General features: G+C 37.4%; 4 protein-coding genes across 9 annotated transcripts in view; all 4 read right to left on the reverse strand.

Annotated features, from left to right (window-relative positions):
• The window catches only part of LOC134819291 (apoptosis inhibitor 5 homolog), a 50,459-nt gene extending 27,559 nt beyond the window's left edge, over positions 1-22,900 (reverse strand). For both annotated transcript variants that reach the window (XM_063829157.1, XM_063829155.1), the window contains exon 1: positions 22,868-22,900. The gene's annotated coding sequence lies outside the window, so the exon portion shown is untranslated. The remainder of the gene's footprint in view (positions 1-22,867) is intronic.
• Positions 114-22,892, reverse strand: LOC134819293 (epimerase family protein SDR39U1-like). The gene is made up of 8 exons (XM_063829163.1): positions 22,869-22,892; positions 2,745-2,867; positions 2,367-2,441; positions 1,938-2,059; positions 1,691-1,773; positions 1,326-1,481; positions 919-1,143; positions 114-758 (listed from the first exon to the last, which is right to left on the reverse strand). Exons 2-8 carry the CDS (start codon positions 2,862-2,864, stop codon positions 493-495), a joined length of 1,047 nt encoding a protein of 348 aa, XP_063685233.1. The 5' UTR covers positions 2,865-2,867; positions 22,869-22,892; the 3' UTR covers positions 114-492.
• LOC134819869 (5'-3' exonuclease PLD3-like) lies at positions 5,581-6,971 on the reverse strand. The gene is given in 2 exon segments (XM_063830018.1): positions 5,581-5,744; positions 5,747-6,971. Coding segments are annotated over 2 exon segments (1,353 nt in total). The 5' UTR covers positions 6,936-6,971.
• LOC134819292 (uncharacterized) lies at positions 7,163-22,893 on the reverse strand. Of its 5 annotated transcripts, XM_063829159.1 has the most exons (11): positions 22,870-22,893; positions 12,611-12,744; positions 11,967-12,008; positions 11,244-11,411; positions 10,968-11,087; positions 10,352-10,587; positions 9,204-9,299; positions 8,892-8,993; positions 8,543-8,687; positions 8,153-8,276; positions 7,163-7,701 (listed from the first exon to the last, which is right to left on the reverse strand). In XM_063829159.1, the coding sequence occupies exons 2-10, from the start codon at positions 12,729-12,731 to the stop codon at positions 8,167-8,169; spliced, it is 1,140 nt and encodes a 379-aa protein (XP_063685229.1). In that variant the 5' UTR covers positions 12,732-12,744; positions 22,870-22,893; the 3' UTR covers positions 7,163-7,701; positions 8,153-8,166. The 5 variants fall into 5 exon arrangements, with proteins under 5 accessions (XP_063685229.1, XP_063685228.1, XP_063685230.1 ...); XM_063829158.1 differs by lacking the exon at positions 8,153-8,276; XM_063829160.1 differs by lacking the exon at positions 22,870-22,893 and having other exon boundaries at positions 12,611-12,748.
• Positions 22,901-23,189: the final 289 nt, after the last annotated feature.

The raw sequence follows: 23,189 nt of genomic DNA on the forward strand, positions 1-23,189 counted from the left end.
CTGATGGTATATTTTCAAAATGAACAAGATGTGAGGTTCATGTTATATATAATATCAATATGTAACTTTCAGGCTTATTGTATGAATTATAGTAGAAATTAAATGTTTTCAATCGTTGTAAATAAATTAAATACAAAATCCTAATTACAAAACAGAACTAAGTTAACATCAAACTTTCAAATCTATAAGATTGATAAAATATAATAATCATCAAATTTGTCCTCCAGATTCTTTTTATTTTACAAGGGTCACAGGTTTGTACCTAGAATACCGAAGGACTACAACAAGTTGACCAGAATTCCTTTTGTTTTTCTTTAACAATTGAATCCACACAATTAAGATTATCCCTAAATTTAACTCTATATAAGAAATCAGCTGATATCACTGAAGCCGGAAGCGATTTGATAGGCACTAGCCAGCTACACTTGCCATAATCACCAGGCAAAATAGAACAGAGTGCTTTTCAATTCATAGCGCTACTTTGGGGGAAGCCTACTTTGCAGCCTTTTTATTTCTACCAATGACCATTTTAAAGACCCTCATCCCCGGAGTTGTACAGCCCTCCAGTGAGTCCACCATGGCCTTCATGGCAGAGTCAATGTCTTTGTGCTGGAACTGAAAACCAAAGTCCAGCAGTTTCTGAGGGACAACTTTGGGACTGTCTAAAAGAATACAGTCTGCTCTTTCTGTTCCGTACATGAGCCGAACAAGAGGTGCAGGCAAGGTGATCTTCTGTACACTAGTCATACACGCATCAGCTGAAATTTTAAGAGCGGTAAAGAGTGTGTATTTTTACTAATTAAATATTTGAAATAATTACGCTGCATAGGGTTACACCGGTACATTTGTACATGAGGTATACAATCATTAATAGTATTGAAACTATTGTAATAACAGCTACAACAAAGTAAAAGTTACCCAACGCCCGAGTGAACTGAGAGTTGTCGACAATTTGCGGAGCCACAAAGTTGACAGGCCCACTGACTTCCTCATTCTCAATCATCATCTCCAGGGCGCTCACTGTATCGTCAATGTGTATCCAGGGGAAGGGTTGCTCACCTGATCCGACCACAGTTCCACCAAAAAGAAGGCCTTGTGGTAACAAAATTCTCATAGGATCTGTGTTGTATGCCAGCACCACCCCTGATTGCGATGTTACAGTTACTTCTCACTACTGATTAAGCAGCTGAGTTGTTTGGTCAGAACAACGTTTTATATGATATTGGAAATAGGACCATTGGACCAATCAAAGATTTAATTTATCATATTCCATCAAGACGTGCTCTCACGTTCTGATAAAGATAAAGAGGAACTTTAAAGCTTACCGAATCTAGGGTTAACAACTCTGGTTTGACATTCCTCTGTTAGTTTAGAGCTCTCCTCCCACTTCAAGCAGAGGTCGGTAAAGTAGGTTTCCTTTCCTTTAGCTACCGGAGGGTCTGACTCTGTGTATGTCTTCTCGGCATCCAGACCGTACACTCCTAAGTAATGAATAAGGAATTTAAAAATAAATCATCATCATTTCGTTTGAGCGTCTTCTGTGGCATTCACACTTGAAATCACGGGGAAAATATTAAATAAGCCACCACGATCACGAGTTTAATGAAATGTGACACTATTCCTATGAAGATATAGATTATAGATGTCTCTAACTAGTAACTAGGCAAATATTTGAAGAAGACCAACCTACCAACAGCAGAAGCAGATATAAACAGTTTTGGAGGAGCCTCAGATTTAGCAATTGCTTTGGCAAGTTTTGTTGTTGTGTCGATTCTGAAAATTTTTGAACAATTGTTATGATCTGCCAGGTGTAATTACAAAAATAAATAACTTGCGATCTAAGAATTGTTACAGTTCCCTAAAAATATTTTGAACTACTGCTGTTACTAAACTTGGCTGATGCTTTAAGATTACCCACTAAATAGTAAATAACGAACCTGCTGCTGGTAATGGATTTCTTTATTGAATTTACCCAAGGTCCCGGCTTGCCAATTGACTGGCCAGATAAATTTATAACAACATCCGTGTCCAAAGGCAGTCCATCTTTATCAATATCTTTCTGTAGAAAAAAAGTCTTTCAGTACGCTGTACGGTGAATGAGAACAAGAACTTACAAGGGGTAAATAAGGCACATCAAACTGGTTGCCATTGATTGTGATTTGTGATCGGTTTCAAACAGGGACAAATGGATTTCGCGGTAATTTTGGCCAAAAATCGCGATACCGCGAATTAAATTTCGCGGTATATTAAACTATACATAAAATTTGTCGCAAATAATGGGAAAAATCGCGATTCCGTACATGCTGCGATTTCCTTTTGTCCCTGGTTAAGTTTCAAACACTTAAAAAAAATTGAGTTTGACTTACCCAGCTTATGAAATTCTTTGCCATCTGATGTCTTGCTCCATCAGCAGGAGCTACTTTTGACGCTTTATTCAAGGCCTGAAAATTTAAGATATGATTTAAAGATTTAACAGTTGCTTTTGTTGGCTCATCCACTCATTCACCCCCATCTAATCAAACCTATCGAAGACAACTGTTTCAATAATTTTAATTCAATAAACAATCTGAGAAACAATAGAGGACGGACAATAATCTACAAAACCTTAAGGTATGTAAATACTTGTAATAAGTAAGTAAAGGATTAAGTATCAGAGTATACTCCTGAGAAGAAGAACTCGCACAGATATTCGAAATATCGCTAATCATGGCCCCCTAGCATAGCCTCTGTTATTATGTACCTACCCATGCTTGTCTGGAAATGACGGAAACATTGTGACCCCCTTTGATGAGACTGCTGACAAGGTATTTCCCTATGTTACCAGTGCCTCCACCTATCACTATGTTCTTGACACTCCCTGCCATACTACTGCAAATTGCAATGTTACAATTTTACGCTTACAGTGGCACAAAACACTGATATTATTATATAATACATAATTAACCGGAATTCTTATATTGTATGGTATGTATGTACGAATATTGAAATACTTTTCAGCTACCAATAGTTTCCAGATGAATCATTTGAAATTGTAAATTGTTAACTGTTTTAAATAAAAAATGAAGATGCTAATTGTCAGATCTAGAAAATATAATGTTAATTAATATTTCATCAGATACAAAACATGTAGACCAATTAAACAAAACATTTAACGCATTACATAATTTAGACCGATTCTAAAAGAAATCATTAAAAGACAGTGGTCACTGATAAAAATAGGTTACAAAAGTCATGAAAAATATCTCCCACTCCAGCAATACTAATGGAAGAAGCTAAAAAAATAGACATTGACTTAAATCAATCATTTTTTGTCAAAAACCACCCCTTGAACATTTAAAAATTGAAGCGATGTATATGGACACGTTCATTTGAGTTTGAGGATATTGGTAAATATAAGTGACCCTATTAAAAGGCACAGTGTAGTTGACTTTGTCACACTATGAAATTACATAAACCCTTGATGGTTAGGATAATCGTCTCATCCTCTAGGCTAACTTTGTCACATAACGATATCTTAATCAGGTGATAAGATATCGCTTAAATACGGCCGGCACGGAAATGGTTACATTGTCACACTATAAACATGTGACGGAGTAAATATGGACCCCTTGCTGCCGTTTTTGACCAAATTTTTGAGTGTCCAGTTGATTGGATGGGTACATATGACCATTACCTACATATTTGACGACTTTTTTCGTTGGATGGTGCACTCAGGTTTACTTTGTCACACATTAAAGAAAATATATGATGAATGTTTAGGGTACCCTGATAAGCAATGCTGAGTAGTGTAGGTTTATTTGATGGCCTGAAAGTGCTGGGAATTGTTATTATATCATATAGTCGTAAGGAATTATAACACAGAAGGCACAACCAAGTTTACTTTGTCACATAATCTTGATGATATCTGAACATGTGTGAAATTGAACAAATAATGATATACCAGCTTAAACCCCCTTATATTACGTACTATGGATCAAACAACACTGCTAGTATCATGCACCAGTCACAAGAATCATTATTAGGTGGTAATATGTTAACAGTGTCACAATTAAACTACCACAACATGGTCAAAATAGGGTAATTTCGTCACAAAAAAATTATTATAACTCTGTTAGCTCCTTGCTGGCAAAATAACTAGTTTATCGAAAAAATTTTGATGATTAAGTTACATAGTATTCTAATAGAGGTATAGTTCTTCAAAATAGGGGCAAGACATGTTTATTTTGTCACATCAGTTATTATAAGAGTTAGGTAATCGTCATCAGATTAAAAAATATTTTTCGTAGTTTGGATCGATTAATATACCTGTAATAAAGCATCCTATGCCAATTTTAACGTGCACTATCTTGATATTGTTGGGGCAGGGAAAGTTAATTTTGTCACATTTTCAGTGTCATTGACAAATTAATCTAAAATTGTTAAAATTGAGCTCTGATGTTCTGGACAATATTCTTCCAATCCTTTTTGAAAGAATGTTGAATTCTAATAGTGTTATAGATCGCCAAAATAGGGGCAAGACATGTTTACTTTGTCACATCAGTTATTATAAGAGTTAGGTAATCGTCATCACATTAACATATATTTTGTAGTTTGGATTGATTTATATAGGCAATTAAGCATCCTATGCCAATTTTAACACACTATCTTGATATTGTTGGGGCAGGGAAAGTTAATTTTGTCACATTTTTAGTGACTTTGACAAATTTAACCTAAAATTGTTAAACTTAAGAATGTTGAATTCTAATAGAGGTATAGAATATAGATCTTCAAAATAGGGGCAAGACATGTTCACTTTGTCACATCAGTTATTATAAGAGACTATTTCATTCTATAATCATTGTTTTTAACTCATTTACTATTTCGTATAATTTTTTGTGACAATGTAAACATCAACTGATCTTAACTTGCATCAACTACATTGTCATCATATAAAGTTTTCCCGCCTTTCAAACCCAAAATCAAATATAAATAATTCGCCCAAAATTTAAAATTTCATTATATATTGTGACAGAATTAACCTCATTTCCCAATAACCAAGTGCCTGTATTAGCTAACTATTCAAAACAATATATTTTAGGGCTATGATTGGTAGAGCAACCATCAAATAATGAGTTGAAGGGGTTTTTAGGACACCTCACAATAAAATAGAGGTATGGTATCATTAGTGTGACAAAGTTACCCAAATATTGCCTTGTAACCGTTCGATCCGTGCCCATTAACCAATGTTGTATCATAATTGTAAGATTGACCTAATTTACTATATTTCAGACCAAGGAATGATAATTAGACAACTGCAGTTAACTAAGTCACACAAAATGTGACATTTGAAACATTATAGTGCCTAACAACAATAGATTTTCTTTCTGAGCGGTGCATATGGGAGTATGGGTTACGTGGCTAATGTTCAGAACTTCTGAACGTGCTAGGTTAATAGATGTCAAAATTAAGCCACTATCGTCGAAAACGCTATTATTTTTGTTTACCAATATCCTCAAACTCAAATGAACGTGTCCATATAAAATATAATTATGAATTATAACGTCATAACAAATACAATCACATACAAAAATGCAAAACCAATCAAAATATCACAGCAGTCTCCTCACTTTCCACACCATCACCCCCAGGACCCCAGGGTCTAAGAGGTTTGGTATACTCGGAGGCCCAGTCCCTATCAAACACTCCAGCCACAGTCCCACACACACCACACCCTCCCCCGTTCTCCATGATCATACTAATCCCCCAGTACTGGTGAAGTAGTCTCCAGACCAGTTACTTGTAGACACGTACGTGTTCTTATCTGTAACAACGAATTTAGCATGGTTGACTCGCGCGTACTGCAGACGTTCTTGTGCGGGTGTGTAGGCTGGTATGATGAACAGTTTGACTTTACTGACGACTTTATGGTCTCTTCCGCTGCCATCAAGAGCTGCAAGGCTGGAGAGATAGTGGTATTCATCAGATCGGGACAGGTTGTGCGGCATCAGACCTACCAGGAGCCTAAGTTCAACTCCACGGTTAAAAACAGCTCTGCGCAGCGCATCGTCTATAACTGGCCAGTATTTGTTAGGATTAGTGTAGATAATGGCGGGAAAGTAGTCCATTACTTCAATGTGGATGAACTTCTCAGCTGAGTCCAACACATGTATCAGACCATCAATTCCAACAGTTCGGCTTTTTGTACAAAACTGTGGTGGGCTTGAAACTAAAAAGGCTGTCATCACAGTGTTTGATTGCATAGTTTTAAACCTCATGGGATTGTTGCTGTTGTATAAAGTATCCAACGATGCAGGGAATTTATCAGGAACTGGGTTGGTTGTAAGATACCAGTAAATTTCAAACATCTTTTGAAGATCCTGAGCGATAACTCGACAGTTTATACCCAGGATTCCCAACTCTTTGACCTGCCGAAGGGATTGCCAGTCCATGTTTGCAGACCCAAGATAGAAGCTTGTCTGATCAGCAACCCACAACTTAGTATGGATTATCCCACCCCCTATCAGTTTCTCAAAGTCGAGATACCTCACTTCTGCTGCTCCAGCATCCGCTAAATCCTTGGTATCAGGATCAGGAAACTCCTTATCAGGAACATTGTGCACAATCCTCAATCCACCTCCGGCTTCTTTTAATCTCAACCCAGTTCTCCGTAAACCACTCCAAATATCCCTCCCATCTTCATCAGATCCATCCTCGGCAGGTGGGCTGGGTCTCAGATCAAAGTAATACTCAGCGATATCAAGATTAAGTTGGGCTGCATCGAGTAGCTGAGTAAGAGCCATAGTGGTGGGCTCATTTCTTGGAAGGGAGGAGTTGGCGAAGGTGAGACCGTCAGGAATTGTTTCCACAATCCTTAGTTCTTCACAAGAAGTAGGGTCAAGTGACAGGGTATACGAGGAGAGGGAGAGCAGGAGCAGGGTCAGCAGAATTTGCTGCATCTTAGGAGTAGGGATATGATTAAAAGATATTTGTTTTCATTTTATTTTATGTGTTTAAATCTTCTCAAATTGTTCAAATTGTTAATAAAAGTAGTCTAATTTTTCCTCTATTGAATTTTACGGTTACTTTAATAGATTGAATGAATAGTTTGCAAAGTCATTAACTGTCAGATTGCGAATGAGAGTTTTCGGAAACAGTTTAACTTAGGCTAAAAATAAAACTGACATTTAGTAGCCATTTGTAGAAAATAAATAGTCTCAAAATTATGTTACAGCAAAACGTTTAAACACATTATCCGACAATCAATAAATAAACTTGGGTTTAATGAAATTTCAAAAAGGCGTTGAAGAACGTTACGTGCAGGTAAATGCAAAACTCGACATTATAAAATGGACAGGCAAATACTGTGTAATATTATATCGTTAAAGGTGTACTATGAAACTTGATACAGTATGTATCATGGGAATTTGAAATGAAAATATACCTAGCGAGTGAAGAGAACCATACTTGAAGGAAATTAAATAAATCAGGGTGGAAAAACACAGTATCATTTATTTTCCTACTAACATTTTCTTTCAGTCTTTTCAAATCCCACTAAATAAATAGAAAATAACAGATAATATTAGCTTGAACGGAACTAGATACCAAGATTGGCTTGCAGTTCCATTATTTCGAGTTCATCCAGAATAGCACGTGTCATGTCACGAGTCTTGGCTTTCCCACCGAGGTCTATTGTACGACAGCTTCGCTTGTTTAAAACATTCTCTGAAATATTACGTCATAATTATATCATAATTACATCACGGCCATATCTTTTTATTTATATGTTTTATTATCATCTGGAAATTCCATTCACTGGTAATAAATGAAATAATTGAAATGATAAAATTATTTATAAATAATAATATAGTCATGTGATGAGTGATCCGTGGAAGATTAGTCTACGTAATGCGGTTTATAATACAAATTTTCAATCTTTACCGAAACAGAATTCCTTAAGTTTTAAATGTGATCGATATGTACGTCATGCTAAATACTATGAGTTTCATTTGTGCATCATGACGTCAGGACGAGATGAGAATGGATGATCTCGAGATAACATTGTGACAAGCCGGTGCCGTGCAAGCCACAAGGTTATAAGGTGCTTCTGGCTTTCTGATAATGATGCTGGGAGTTGTGTGTATGCTTCATACTTTGAAGATCTGTTCATGGTTACCTATAATCTTATGACTAAGCATACAGGGTGTCAAGTTCGTTCAAGATAGCTCGTGTCATCTCTGGAGTGGTAGCATTCCCGCCCAGATCTCGTGTTTTACAGCTCTGCTTGTTCAACACTAACTCTGTCAGATTGGGGTGCGTGTGATAGTGCCAGGACAGTAAAACGGTCCGTTTACAGTTGGGTTTAACCATTATTATATAATATAATATATTTGTAATGATGCAGGCAATCACAGATCACAGATCACAGATCACAGATCACAGATCACAGATCACAGATCACAGATCACAGATCACAGATCACATATCACAGATCACAGATCACAGATCACAGATCACAGATCAATGATCTTTCTGAAAAGTCCTATACCCCTACGATTTTACTTACTGACTGCTTGGATCAACTTGTCTCCAGCATCGTGGAGAGTTAGATGTTTCAGCATGAAAGCGGAACTGAGGACCATAGCTACAGGGTTTGCAACGTACATTCCCTTCATCTCCATCCATGTGTGACGAGCACCAGGTTCAAATACCTGGACGTAAGAATTGAGTTGGCCGGTTTCTTTGATCAAGCTTTAAAATATATCAATTTAAAATTAGACAAGTTCATCAACCGGAACCTTTATCGGTTTAAATTTTGAAGGGCCAAAGTTAAGAATAACTTTTCCCTATCATATTGCTGAGGAAGGTACTTTGAATTAAAATGAGATCTGATATAATACCCTAATCATACTTACAGCTATTTCACTGCCGTAACTCTTGCTGGGAACTACTCCTGCTCCGCCAACTAAACCAGCAGCCAGGTTGGATACCAGGTTACCATACAGGTTAGGCATCACCTGAAACATGTATGTACATTAAACATCTGCATCGGAATAATAATACATATTCCATAGTATGACTCATATTGTTATTATATGAAACAAGATCGCGACTCGCGAGGAGGATTAATACTTTTCCTAACGTAGGTCACTGAGGCAGTTTGAATTGTTTTAACTACATAATATTCAAATGCTAAGATTACTTTGTGAAACCGAGTTTGTACTTACCATGACGTCAAATTGCTGTGGGTTTATGACGAGTTGCTGGCAAGTGTTGTCTACAATCTGTTCATCGTAGTCGATTGTAGGGTACAGTTCGGACACCTGGTGATAATAAAATGGTATGGGTATATATCTATATTATACAGGGTGGGCCATAAAACACTACCCATCCTTATCTCTTAAAATTGTTTCAGCTCGCTGAGATCTTGATAATTATTTTATTTCAGAATGGAAAAGCGCCATAACTTACGTTCTGATTAATATTTTTGCTTCAAATTTTTAGAGAATGTCAATCATAATTAGACACAACTTCGTGCCAAGTTTTGTGTGAGTCTGAGCTTGTCTGACAAAGTTAGCTGCTGAGCGTGCTAGCTTTAATTTCTCACCCAGAACTGTTTACATTGGTTAATAGGAACCACCAAAAAAATCCTGGGTACAAAAATTAAAAAACCACCGATATATTTATGTTTCACCAATTCTATTCACCATGATGCATCGCACATTCCATGTGAGAAGAACGATCTACACAAGTAGGAAGGATCATCTGTGATAGTCCTTATCAGTTAAAATATAGAGAGAATGGAATGTCCGATGGATCATGGTGAATAGAATTGGTAAAACGTGAATAAATCGCTGGTTTTTTTATTTTTTTACCCAGGATTTTTTTGGTGGTTCCTATTAACCAATGTAAACGGTTCTGGGTGAGAAATTCAAGCTAGCTCGCTCAGGGGCTAAATTGGTCAAATAAGCGCAGTGAAGCTCGCACTCACACAAAACTTGCCACAAAGGTTAAGCTAGGTACTTATTGTTAACATTCTGTGAAATTAAGAAGCAAAAATATTTATCAGAACAGTTATGCCACTTTTTGTTTTTAAAATAAATATTAAGATCTCAGCGAGCTGTAACAATTTTAAGAGATAAGGATGGGTAGTGTTTTATGGCCAACCCTGTATATATATAATATGGTATTACTCACATTCATACAAAATGTACATTTGCATTCCACATTCAAAAAAAATGTATTTAGTACATTTCGATCGGTTCTTACATTAAAATTTAAAGGATATTTATAGCACTGTAATATAACTGGCGTGCTCCAGATGGTAGAATTCCACATTAAAATAAATTCTAAAGTGCAATGTTTCAAAACAAACCTCTTGGCAACACGACTTAAAAAGACCATCACTCAGCTTCATAATGTTAGCCTTGTGAATGCAAGTCACTTTTTTTCTATTGTGCTCAAGGGCGTAGTCGAATGCGAACTTAGCGATCCTCATGGACTTTTCACGAGTGATAACCTTGAAGGACTCCACGACTCCTGGCACAGACTCGTGCTCCAAACAGCTGTACTCCCCTTCTGTGTTCTCACGGATTGCAATCAGATCTATCCCTGCAAATGGTAAAGTTTTACATATCATTGCAATGATCCATTTTATATTTATAAATCAAGAGGCTTGCATATAATGAACATATTGACACGGGTGCAGAGTTGAGTCTGTACGGAACCTAGTAGTTTCAGATCCTTGTTTACCTTGCCGTACAGCAAGGTCATCCACTACTTTAGCCCGGCGAGGCACATAACTCCCTCTACAACTCCATATCAAATGTTTCATATATACTAGCCAAGTTAACAAGATATATCCTTGTGTTTGAGAAGAGCTCGTTAGAACTGCTTCCTTTCCCTCCTTTAAATGCCATTTTTTCAGTGGCGAAAACCGAAATTTTTTGGATAAACAGCAAAGAACGGAAAATAAGGAGCTCTGATTGTACCTGTGTGGTGGGTTTTGATACCGTCAAAGCTCACGGCTCTAACAACATTGGCGTATGTGTCCAGGTTTCCTCTGAACTCCATGTTATGATGTCTGAAGTCACCTGACCTATTTAGCACACCTGAAACAATTTGGTTTAGTTGAAAGAGAAATTATAACAGAACCATGATGAAGTTTTGTTATATATTATAATAACATATTAAATGATGTTCAAACTCAAAATTTGTGGAATTTGAGAATGATCTTATAAATCAAATTAAATCTTAAGTTATTTTACCTTTTAGTCCAACACCATTGCGTTTCAATGAAGTGATGGCCATGTTGAAAGAACCCTCATCATTGAGTGTGTGTTTGGTGAGCTCAATAGTTTCAAACTCTACCGGAACAGCCATTTCCTTGAAGATGGTGGTCACAGACTCGCAGATCTCAGGACCCACTCCATCACCTGCACACACAATATAGTTATAGCTGTGGATTCCATTTGATATAAACCAAACATGAATTCTTTAGATATTTCCATTAGATTTAATGACTCCAAACATTAGAGTAAAATGGAGGGAATATAACATTAATATTTAAAGTTAGGTACTGCATAGCAAAGGAACGTTTAATGCTAAAAGAAAAAGAGACTGCAACAATCAGCTATTAGATTAAAAGGTACAGAAAATTAGCATGAATAGAAAGAATCTGAGGTCTTTATAATTGTCCATGTGAGAAAAGTGTAAAGAATTTTGATGCCAATTTGATATTGAAGTTTTGAAGGCCAAGGGACGAAATGGCATAGAAATTTCTATTCCACTGTAATGATGAAAATGCTAGATACATTTTCTCCTTGCATCCATAAGTTTCATAAAATCTAATACGTTGAAGCATACGTCATATATATCTGCCATGTTGGGAAAAGTGCAAACCAAGGAATATTAATAAAGAACATTTTTACTATCAGCACAATGTACGGGCAACAATGATGATGAAAAAATCAGTCCCAAGCTCATCTTACCAGGAATAAGTGTACAAACTGCAGTTCTTTTGGTCCACGATGCTACAATGACAAGAATATTAGCTGATTAGGTGCTGGCTTTTTGGCATCTAATTATAGAATTATCTTCCATAAAAGTTACCACATCACAGACACTGGTCACATAATAAGAAAAAAACTGATAGGTTTCTTTAATGTGTGATTTGGTATTCTCAAAATTTAGATATTACACTGGTATTATTTCGAGCATTGAACACTAGTTATGACTATTCAAACCAGATATTGTAGGATACAAGATTAGAGGGTCACAGGTTTCAATGCATCTGTAAAATCTACAATGAGATTGTTTAAAGCAATAAACTTATAAACATAGAATTAGCTCTTCCTAGCTTTGAGAGTCAATCTGAACACCTGTCATGCGGAATAACAACCCAGATAAATACCATCACAGTTAGAATAAACCCCGAACTTATTACATAGCCCATAACAGTAAATAGTTAATAACAGTACTATGTTTACAGTATGCACTGAAGGGGTATCCAAGGAAGTTTCTTGAACTTCTAACAGGTACCCCTCCTCAGTTAACCCTCATAAAGTTTCCTATTATTCGGCTGAGTCAACCAAGGAGATTGCACGAATATTTGCAAAATCTTAGAAGTGCTTACCTGGGATAAGTGTGACAGTTGTTTTTCCTCCGTACTTTGTCCCTGGTTTAATGCCAGTTGTTGTGCTTGCAGCTTTGCACCCAGTCAGTGAAACAAGAGGACGTGCTAGGGAACGCAACATGGTATTGACAATCCTAATAATTAAAGTGAGTTAAAATAATTTAACAATTTTTGGTTAGAATGTTCACTTTGAGACTAATGGGGGGGGGGGGGGGGGGGAGTAAAAATCAATTTTCTAGTTTTAACTTAATAAGTGGTAGAGCTGTTGGAGATGAACAGGTCTAGGTAGGGAAAAAAACTGCATGAAAGTCTGACTTTGCGTTGCTGAGATGTTAGTGGTTTTCCTGTAAAACTTTACCTGTAACTCAAACATGTAAATTTCAACTTTTGGAAAAGACTGGCAAAACTGTAGTCTAGCACAAATGAAACAATAAGTTTTCAACTTGAGGAAATATTCTTTGGTGATTGTATAATATAATTATTTATTAAACTTTATTTGGTCGATTATGGTGGTTGAATTTAGTGAGACAGGGTCACCATCTGTCATTTGGATTGATAAATGATAAGGAGTAAGGAGGGTTCTATCCAAACATCTGAGCACCCTGCTTCTTTCATTATGTTTGCCATGATATCTCTCAAAGAGTTATGCCGCATTGACACATAGCCACCCTTTTTTACAGGATGGAAAATGTCATTATTTTCTCGGAGTCAGCCAATTCACAGACTTTCGAATCCTGGTTATGGAGTAGCAGTCCCCAGCCCCCCACCCGAACGATTTAATGGGGACAAAAATTGAGAATTAGTATGAATGAGGACCCCCATCAATTCTTTTATTTGAAAATTCAACTAATTATTATACAGGGTGGGCCTCAAAAGTCTATTCGTCCTTATCTCTTAAAATTGTAACAGCTCGCTGAGATCTCACTAATTATTTTATTTCAGAATGAAAAAAGCGCCATAACTTACGTTCTGATTAATATTTTTGCTTCAAATTTTTAGAGAATGTCAATCATAATTAGACACAACTTCGTGCCAAGTTTTGTGTGAGTCTGAGCTTGTCTGACAATTTTAGCTCCTGAGCGTGCTAGCTTTAATTTCTCACCCATAAATGTTTACATTGATTTTAATAGGAACCACAAAAAAAACCCTGGGTAAAAAAATTAAAAAACCACCGATTTATTTATGTTTTACCAATTCTATTCACCATGATACATCGCACATTCCATGTGAGAAGAACGATATAAACAATGAAACTAATAAATCAATGAAACTAATAAATCAATGTTTTAGCTCATTTTACAAAGTCAAATATTTAAAACAATTAAAATTGTATAGTGCTCAATTTGTGAATGACTAGTTGATCTTTGCTATTGGAAGTTTGTCAAGGACTGGCAGCTAGCGGGGCAAGGAATGCACGGGCTTAGGGGCTTTTGTGCACACCAGAACACTAGCTCGGTAGATTTTTGGAAACTAGAAGGACTGAAAACTAAAATTGTTTTTGATGGAGGCTGAGGCATGTTTTTGAAAGGGACGGTATAATAGCTTGTGGTAACAACTGGCCTTTACTTTAATAGGATGAAGTTTTAGTTTTAGGACAGGAAGAAGGCATTAAGAAGATTTGCTCTTTGTTTACAAGGCAGAATATAAGCAATGTTGGTTATAATATGTATCAATATCTAGATCTTTGTTTATCAATTTTCACTAAATGGGTTTAAAATTTTAATAGGGAGGGAAATTCATCAACTTTATTAAATAATAATAATAATTTAAACTTATAGATTATAGTGGCACAACAACTTAAAATGCACAGGTGTGCCACGAAAACAAGTCAGGATACAAGAAAACCTGAAAAGCAATCCACATTTAGGTTCCAAACCATAGAAAATTGTAAAGACTTGATACACTAAATTACAAGGTTAAGGGTATGCACTTAACAGTAGAAACGTTGAAAAAGTAGTAAATTAATTAATATCAAAAGCACGTTTAAAAAGAAACGTTTTCAGATACACTTTAAAAGATTCCAGTGACATGCAATTCTTAATTTCAAGAGGCAGCTCATTCCATAATTTAGGGCCAACCTTCTGAAACGATCTTTCTCCATACTGTGAATATACTCTTGGTTCAGTCAAATAGATAAGATGATTATAATTGGCATATTTAAACATATCACTTAAATAATCTGGTCCCATACCATTAAGACATTTATAGACAAGAAGCAATAACTTATATTGAATTCTGTAACTAATAGGCAGCCAATGAAGGTCTTTCAGAGTGTCTCCTAGATGATCATATTTATATAGTCCTACTATAGCTTTAGCAGCTGCATTCTGAACGAGTTGGAGTTGGTGGATGAGGTTGTCACTAATTCCATAATAAAGAGCATTGCAGTAGTCCAATTTGCAGACAATGATGCTGTTAATTATAAGCTTGAGCTGAGCTTTACTAAAGAGATATTTTCTCCTTATTACATTCCTAAGGAGTCTGAAACAATGCTTTTTGAGGGACATGATTTGAGGCTCAAAAGTAAGATGATGGTCAATTTGAACACCAAGGTTCTTTGTTGTGCTGACAAATCTGATACAGGTATCATTTGATAGCTTAACTCCCCCTATACTGACCTGGTTTAGAACTTGAGGTGAGGCGATGATAAGTATTTGTGTTTTTCCAGGATTAAGTTGAAGGCAATATTCAACCATCCAGCGCTGTATGGTCCTAGCGCAATTCACAATTTGGATGCCCAGAACATTTACCTGATCACAAGGTTTGAAAGTTTTATATACCTGGTGGTCATCTGCATATCCTTGCACATTGAATCCAGATTTCTCGATGGTCCTATACAGAGATCTGATGTATATGTTGAATAGCACCGGTCCTAACACAGAACCTTGAGGTACACCAAATTCTAGAATGATCGTATCACTAGTAGAAGAGCCTATTCTGGTTCTTTGAGTGCGGCCTACCAGGAAACTCTTGAACCATTTAAGAGCAGTACCTCCGATATGGATCTCTTCAGAAAGAATTTTGAGTAATTTTCTGTGTTCCACTGTGTCAAAGGCTGCAGATAAATCGAGCATCATGAGAACAGTGGAGGATTTGCTATCACATGCCAGCAGTAGGTCATTTGTTACTTTTAACAAGATGGTCTCAGTAGAATGGAACTTCTTATAGGCAGATTGCTGTGGCACATTGAGATCATTTTTAGCCAGATGTTCATTTAACCTTTTCAGCACAACTCTCTCGATGAGTTTACCCAGAAAAGAGAGGTTAGATATAGGTCGATAGCTCTTGAAGTCATTTGGATCAAGTTTGTGGTCCTTGATGGTAGGAATAATGTCAGCAGTCTTCAAACCGTCGAATGTGCCCTTAGCTAGAGACTGGTTCACCAGTTTGCACAAGACAGGAATGAAACTTGTGATATTGTCTTTGAGGACAGTTGTTGGAAGAAAATCAGATGGTGCACACTTGATTCCACTTTCTTTGATTATTTCAGACAGCTCATCCTCTGTGCATGGTTCAAATTCATATAACCGACCTTCACAGTTGGAATTGTTCTGTTGATTCATAATGTGTTTATCAACATCAAAATCTTCTATGCTGGGGAAATCTTTCCTAATGTTCTTGATCTTTTCATTGAAATAGTGATTAAAATCACTGCAAAGTTTTGAAACATCTTCTGATTCTGGGAGAGGAGTATTCTGATGTCTGTCAAGCTCACGATTGACAATGCTATATATAGCTTTAACATCATGTTGATTTTTGTCAAGTAAACCTTTATAATACTGTTGTTTTTTAAGATTAGCCATGTTTGTTGTTTCATCTCGGATCTCTTCAAAGAGTATCCTGTTCTCCTCACTTTTATGCTTAGTTCTCTCGGCTTTCCTTCTAAGTTTCCTTTGATCTTTGTTATTAAGTACCTATCAAAAATAAATCTTATATCAATGTAATATATTAAAAATCATAATCCTAAGTCTAATAATAAATCTGTTAAAAACACTTTCTCACTACACTGCGCTCACACACGTTAGTAAGACAAAGGAAAATGCACACCCAGCTAATTTTAAATTTCAAGATAATCATTTTGGATGTGTGGACCCTAGGGTAGACTTAATGTCAAAATTTAGATTAGAGCATTCAAAATCTTTGTTTGTCCAATCAAGATCAGCATGGTTATGCTGGTTGACGAGCAGTGATTGCTTCATCCTAGACTTCAGGCAGGACACACTTAGACAGTAGTCACGTATACCAAGCTTAGGCACAATTACGTTCCAAATACGAGTCGTTCTGCTATTGAAGTTGTCAGGGGGGTCTGCTTGGCTTAGTATAAGGGTGGGTTTCCTACTTGAGCAGGTGAAATTTTCATGGAGGGAAATCGGAGCACGGAATTTCATGATTTTATAGAGCTCAAGGAAACAATGGTAAGTGTACAGGTTTTGGACGGCAAGTATTCCGTGTTCCTTGAACAAAGGTTTCGTGTGCTCTTTCAAGAAAAATTTTTTGTTCAGATTTTGGTTGCCAAACGGTCGAGCACCAGCACAGGTCTTAAATTTATCTAGGTATGCCTCCCTGTCGCCAAACAGTACCCTGAGACAATATTTTTGTGCTTTGAATACAGAACTTATACGAGTTTTGGCTGCCCCACCCCAAACCGTGATACAATAGGAGAGGTGTGATTCAAATAGAGTGTAATACAACTGGCGGTGTAAGAAATCTGGGAGGGAGCAGCGTAGGCGGCAGAGAGTTGAACAACAAGCAGGAAGGATCATCTGTGATAGTCCTTATCAGTTAAAATATAGAGAGAATGGAATGTGCGATGGATTCACAACATAACATAACATTATAAATAATGCCTCTCTGGGCATCTCAAAAAGAAATTCATAGAAAATGAACACTTTACGTTTGAAACCATATAATTACAAACTTTTAAAAAATTTAACTAAATACCTTTGATATTAACCTTCTTCCTCTTTGCTACCAATGGATTATCTTTTATATAACTTACATAACTATTCCTATTAGACACAGACACATCTATCCTATCAAAGATGTCATATGAAAGTTCCCAGTGATGACCAAGCTTATTAGCTCGATATCCATGAAGCCGAAAGGCATCTAATCCCCTCTTGAAACCAGTAACTGACTCACTAGCTTTCACAAGTGGTGGTAGACTGTTCCAGTAGCGCAAGACCCTTTGGGCAAAGAAATCAGTCTCATTTGTGGTGAATCTATGAGTCTTTGATCTAGCAGCAACGGTCCTACCAGAACGACCAAATAAATCGGAACCATAACCCACAAAGCCTTCCTGGATCTTGAACATCTCAATGAGATCTCCACGAACCCTGCGTTCAAGCAGGGTTGTGAGGTTCAGCTTATCCAGTCTCTCTCTGTACGTCATGAGTCCCAATCCATCAATCATACGGGTGAACGATCTTTGAACACCTTCCAATTCAAGAATCAGTGACCAGTTTCCATGCCTAGCCATTGGAGCCCATGCCTGTGAACAATACTCTATATGAGGCTTTACTAAAGACTTATACAAGCCCAGCATAACGCTTTTCTCCCTCGATATAATATTTCTTGTAAGCCAGGCAATGGTACTATTAGCTTTAGCAATGCACTTTCTCACATGACCCTCAAAGTTGAAGCTGGTGTTAAAGACAACTCCAAGGTCCTTCTCGCTTTCAACACATCTCAAAGGCACACCACCAAACAAGTACTGATTCTTAGGATTACAAGAACCAATTTGCATGACCATACACTTATCTACATTAAAATTTAAACACCAACGAGACTCCCAAAGTTCTAGCAACTTCAAATCAGCTGTTAGATTAATAAAAGGATTAACAATCATTTTAACATCATCAGCAAAAAGTTTGATGATAGCTTTGATTCCTTCTGGAAGATCATTTACAAATAAAAGAAAGAGCAATGGTCCCAAAACACTGCCTTGGGGCACTCCTGAAAGTATATACTTAATCTCAGAAAATTCATCTCCTACTTTAACTTTCATAGACCTCCCTATACTAAAAAGTTTTCTAAAATACCAATTATCTCCTCAGGAACACCAACATTTCTTAATTTAACTAATAAACGGTGGTGTGGTACGCTATCAAAGGCCTTAGAGAAATCAAAGTATAATATATCAGCACAGCCACCTTCAGCCAGCAAGTCATTGACAGCGTCAATAGACTCCAGTAGGTTAGATAAGCATGACCGACCCTTCATGAAGCCGTGCTGCGTGCTACTAAGCACCTGTTCAACACCGTCGAGAATATACTCCCTAAGAAGCTTCTCATAGGCTTTGCATAGTATACAAGTCAGTGACACAGGCCTGTAATTATTAGGACTATGTACTGACCCCTTTTTGTGCAAGGCCACAACAGTGGCAGTTTTCCATACCTCAGGAATATACTGCTCAGAAGCACAGGCACTAAACAGCAACACAACCGCATCCACAAAGGAACTGTTCTCACTTAAATACCTCAGGAGTCTAGGATGAACACCATCAGGACCCATAGCTTTACTAATATCTAGTGATCCCAAAATCTTGGCAACACTTTCAGGGTGCACCATAAATTTACTCCAGAAGTAATCATTATTACATTCTGTATAACAATTTTGAGGCAGAGGGCCAAAAGGTTCAGGTTTAAAAACTGACTGGAAAAAATCAGCTAACACTTCTGCCGTTTCAGAAGGAGACTTGGTCTCAGAACCATCATCTGTTTTAAGTCTTTCTACAGATTTTCTTAAAACACTTTTAGATTTAAGGTAATTAAAAAGAGGTTTACAATTTAACTTAAACAATTTAGTCACGTTATTCTCATATTTGATCTTTGCCTTAATCTCAGCGTTCTGGTACATCCGCTGCTCGTACTCGGCTGCGTTAAACATCACCATCGTAGGATCCTCGTCAAAATCCTTCCATGCCCGGTCCTTGCACTTTCTTTTCCTAACCAGACTAGAGCAATCCCAGGGTAACCTCTGTAAGATCTCCCCACCTTTAGTTGTTTTAAGGTGGGTGGTTGGAACACGATCTGAAATGACACTAAGTTTTTGGTGTAATTCTTCCCACATCTCTTCGACCTGAAGATCTTCTCTAGAGTACCCCCAGCTGATGTCTGATGACTGTGTGTTAACAAAGTCCTGATCCACCTTATACCAGCTTTTCTTCTTAGATGTAAGGAACTCGACATTGTTTTTGACTTTCAGCTCGACCAGTAGTGATACATGATCGCTTTTACCCAGAGGAGCAAGGATATCAACATTATTTACAAAACAATCATTATTGCAGAAGACCTGATCAAGCAAGGAGCATTGAGTTGTATCACCAACCTTCCTGACACGTGTCGAAGACCCAGTGACATACCACTTCAAACCTTTCCTGGTAAAGACATTCAAGAATTCTGATTCCATCAGCAACCTTCTGTCACATGAGTTTGGTGGGCGCTCGACTAAACTTTTGTCCCAGTTAACATGAGGTAGGTTCACATCGCCAACTATCACCAACTCTTCATCCGCATTAACTGTTAGAATCTTAATTCTATTTGTAGCTTGTTTTTGTACTTACATATTACTAACCCTGTATCTCACTTTAGCAAAGGTTTAGTTCCAGTGATTGTATATACAGTGTTGGGGTAAAGGGACTCCAGAAGGCAGACAAGGCTCGACTCCAGACTCTAGTTGAAGTAACAGAAGAGAGAGGAGTGTCCAGTGTTTAGTTGACTCCAGACTCTAGCGTAGCAGAAGGGAGAGGAGTGACGTTGTCGACTCCAGACTCTAGCGTAGCAGAAGGGAGAGGAGTGACGTTGTTTTAGTGATCCCACAGATTCCAGTCGACAGATACTATCTGTGTTCTGTGACGTGGAAAGAGTGGTAAGTAGTTTATAGTTATAGTTTAGTAGTTTAGTCTAGGAGATCCCGCTTCCTCTTTCACTTTCATTTATAGTTTCACGTGGATTACCTTTCACTTTACTCACGGTCGTTTTCCCCCAGGGTTTTTTGTTTTATAGTTATCAGTTCCAGTTTTACTTGAAGTCCTCATCATTCAGAAGTCCCTCATATAGTAAGAAGAACATCATCATCAGGAGTAGTAGTTTTAATTTAATAGTAGTTTAATCTAATAGTAAAAAAGACATTGTTTAGTTTAGTATTGAAATGTGTTTTAACTATTAGTCAGAGCAGAGTAGTGTGAGTTACTGAGTCACACCATATCAATCATTCACTATTTAAGAGAGTACATTGTAGAGTAACAAGGTTACTTTTGACACAAGATTTGTATAACCTCTTTATTCATCTAATTTGTATTTATAAAAAAAAAAAAAAAAAAAAAAAAAAAAAAAAAAAAAAAAAAAAAAAACCCTGGGGGAAAACGACCGTGAGTAAAGTGAAAGGTAATCCACGTGAAACTATAAATGAAAGTGAAAGAGGAAGCGGGATCTCCTAGACTAAACTACTAAACTATAACTATAAACTACTTACCACTCTTTCCACGTCACAGAACACAGATAGTATCTGTCGACTGGAATCTGTGGGATCACTAAAACAACGTCACTCCTCTCCCTTCTGCTACGCTAGAGTCTGGAGTCGACAACGTCACTCCTCTCCCTTCTGCTACGCTAGAGTCTGGAGTCAACTAAACACTGGACACTCCTCTCTCTTCTGTTACTTCAACTAGAGTCTGGAGTCGAGCCTTGTCTGCCTTCTGGAGTCCCTTTACCCCAACACTGTATATACAATCACTGGAACTAAACCTTTGCTAAAGTGAGATACAGGGTTAGTAATATGTAAGTACAAAAACAAGCTACAAATAGAATTAAGATTCTAACATTAACTGGTAAACGTTCAAGAGCACCTAACAGGCCAGCATTGTCCTTCATATCAACAAGTGAAGTAGACCGATACAGACAAACAACATTGAACCTAACAGAGTCGATTACAATATTTACCGCAAGTGATTCAAGACCAGTAAACCAATCCAATCGTTCTACCCTCAGTGCTTTGTGGACAAAGATAGCAGATCCCCCAAAACGTGTATCATTAGGTCTGTCTGCACGAAAGAGGTTGAAATTAGGAATAGACACTTCAGCGTCAACAATATCTGAATTTAGCCAGGACTCTGTCACACAAATGATCTGAACGTCGTGAGTCTCTGACAAAACCATGAGTTCCGTCATCTTATTGTACAGGGAATTAGCATTAGTGTACAGCATCCTGATACCCTGTGATTCCTTTACGCAACTCGCTACTCGTTTTTTGACTTCACAGCATTCTGGACAACATCTTCTTTATTATCCGCATGCTCTACATTTGTTACAGAAGCCACATCAGTTGGCAGTTCCTCTTTGGGTGGTTTGTCAGCAGTTACTTTCGTCCTCTTATCAGTTTCCAGTTTAGCATTGCGTGTGTTCCACCGGATATCTCGATCCGCCTTGATCAAGTCAGGATTTATCCATACATCATCACTTTTCTTTTTTCCATGATAAGCAAACCCGCGTCCATGGTTGTGTGTGTAAGTAGCTAACTCTTCACTCTTTAGCTTCGCAATGACCATTCTTCCCCTGTACTTTGTACGGTTGACGTTGCCAAATACACCTATTCTCTTTGCTGATACAATGTCACTCTGGTTAAGATCTGTTGCATGTCGACAGATGATAGCCTTTAGTTGTTCCTGACTCTCATTTTCCTTATCTTCATCAGGTAAGTTTGACAGAACAATGTTATTCTCCCGCTTTTTCCTTTCCTGCATGTTAGCATCAATCTGTTGTGAGATGGTGGTTATTGCAGGGCCTGCTGCGTGCTGACACACTTCAGCTATCAATTTCTTCTGCTGCCCACTGGCTATCTCAGCCCAACTCTTGTGTATCTTCTTATTGGCTTCTGAAACAACATCATTTACAAGAACCTTCTGGATAGATTGTTCCACACTGGCGCTGACAGCAGTCTGTATAACACTTGTCAGTTCTTTAGCAACGTCATCAGTAAGTTTTTCAAATTTGAGTTTCTCAGGCAAAACGAAACAAAAGTGGCAGTTCCACACTGTCAGCTTCTTGACATCTGTAACGGTTAGACCAGCCAAACCGGCACAACTACTATGCCACCAATTCTCACATGTTGAACAACCTAGCCAAACAATCTTCTTTCTCGCAAGTGGTTCATCATACTTCTGACAATAGAAGCATATCTCCTTTCTCTCGTTAGTTTCTGTACTGGCTGGGTCACTATCGATGTGACCCGTTTGCCCGCCATTGTTAGCCATCCCTGAACTCAATAAATGTAATAGATTTGTAGTGTTGTAATTAGTTTAAAATTCATGTGAATAGAATTGGTAAAACGTGAATAAATCGCTGGTTTTTTATTTTGTTACCCAGGATTTTTTTTGGTGGTTCCTGTTAACAAATGTAAACATTTCTGGGTGAGAAATTCAAGCTAGCCCGCTCAGGGGCTAAATTGGTCAAATAAGCTCAGTGAAGCTTGCAATCACACAAAACTTGCCACAAAGGTTTATCTACTTGTTATTAACATTCTGTGAAATTTAGAAGCAAAAATATTTATCAGAACATAAGTTATGCCACTTTTTGTTTTA

The sequence above is a fragment of the Bolinopsis microptera genome, chromosome 8 (assembly GCF_026151205.1).
Source record: "Bolinopsis microptera isolate Bmic1 chromosome 8, MBARI_Bmic_1.0, whole genome shotgun sequence".
NCBI classification, from domain to species: Eukaryota; Metazoa; Ctenophora; class Tentaculata; order Lobata; family Bolinopsidae; genus Bolinopsis; species Bolinopsis microptera.